Raw genomic sequence first — 1,518 nt, 5'->3', positions numbered from 1 at the left:
TATGTCCGGTTGCTGTGTTAGCAACCATGGAGGATGTCCGGTTGCTGTGTTAGCAACCATGGAGGATGTCCGGTTGCTGTGTTAATTAGCAACCATGGAGGATGTCCGGTTGCTGTGTTAGCAACCATGGAGGATGTCCGTTAAGCGGGCTAATGGACGCTCGAGCCTGTCATATTACCAGGAGTAAATAATCACAAATTATTGTTAATTGTTGTAATTTATTGTAATTTACAAATTGTAATTGTGATAAAATTATTATTGTAATTATTATCATTTTAAATTATTGTAAATATTTTAAATTATTGTAAATAATTTGTTATTATGTACTCCTGATATTACCAGGAGTACATGAATAGAGATATGCTCTATTTTAAATAGATCATCTCTGTTTATTAATAGATAATATTTTGTTCATAGAGAACCTTTATGCGTCAACTCCTGGTGTTGTATACCAAAAAAATTCGCATATAGTAAGTAAATGGGCGTGATTGAACTGTAGACAAAAAAGTAAAGAAAAACAGACAGTTTTTACGTTTTCTACGCGTTACAGATGTTAGGTATATTGATATAAACGATTAGTCAAACGTTAAACGCGTTTATTCGCGATATTACAGGTGGAAATCATTTTCAATTGGCTGCCATAACAAGCTGAAAATCTCCATAAATCAGTTCCGTTGCGAAGCTACGATGCACCCAGCCGAACCTTCATTGCAACGCACAACGTATATTTTGTCTAACTCGACCATTCCATTTTCGCAAAACACACACATAACGGACAATTTACGGACGTTTACGCTAAAGCATAGGCTTCGCGTGTGCAATTTTATGCCTCCTGCCTCTGGAAAGAGCCAACTAACCCAGCAAATAGAGAAAGAAGTCTAGCTTTAGATAATAACTTCGAAATTTCGTACAGCCTCCCTCGCTGGAAAGATAATAAAATAAAATATTTGTGCACGTAGGCCAAATATCTAGTTATTTCATCATCGCACCCATATTTCCGATTATCCGATTTACGAATACAATACTTGTGCAATCGACTGCATTCCAGACTTGCGGACGTAAAACAGCTGCAGCTCGAAACGATATAGTTTGTAATGAGAAGAATTAGAATTATTGTATTAGAATTGGTATTCTTTCGATTGCTTTTCCCATTCGCACTTCTTATTATCGCCAATACATCGTCAGTCACTAATCGCTATTATATGTTAATACATCTGTTATCTAATATATTGTTTTTCTGTTCATGATAATGATAGTGTATTTATTTATCGTATTATATTATATTTATTATTACAGGGGCGTCGTAGCCGTCAGTATTGACCTACTAAAGGTGGATATCAACCAGTGTGACAACAACGGTGGCATGTTTGCTGGCTCTCACAAGTGCAAGGTCAGCTCGACAAAGGTACGTCTCAATTTATCCTACACGCGCGCGCACACACACACACACACACTCTCTCTCTCTCTCTCTCTCTCTCTCTCTCTCTCTCTCTCTCTCTCTCTCTCTCTCTCTCTCTC

The 1,518-nt window shown here is 37.3% G+C and overlaps 1 protein-coding gene across 1 annotated transcript in view; it reads left to right on the top strand.

The window, feature by feature from the left end:
- The window catches only part of LOC106816780 (probable G-protein coupled receptor 158), a 31,594-nt gene that overhangs the window by 2,183 nt on the left and 27,893 nt on the right, over window positions 1-1,518 (top strand). The window contains exon 2 of the mRNA XM_014821404.1: window positions 1,297-1,405. Coding sequence (XP_014676890.1) covers window positions 1,297-1,405 — 109 coding nt within the window. The remainder of the gene's footprint in view (window positions 1-1,296; window positions 1,406-1,518) is intronic.

This window comes from Priapulus caudatus, unplaced genomic scaffold, assembly GCF_000485595.1.
Source record: "Priapulus caudatus unplaced genomic scaffold, Priapulus_caudatus-5.0.1 Scaffold1484, whole genome shotgun sequence".
NCBI classification, from domain to species: Eukaryota; Metazoa; Priapulida; class Priapulimorpha; order Priapulimorphida; family Priapulidae; genus Priapulus; species Priapulus caudatus.
The sequence above is the reverse complement of the archived record's forward strand: the minus strand, read 5'-3'. Positions and strand labels throughout refer to the sequence as shown.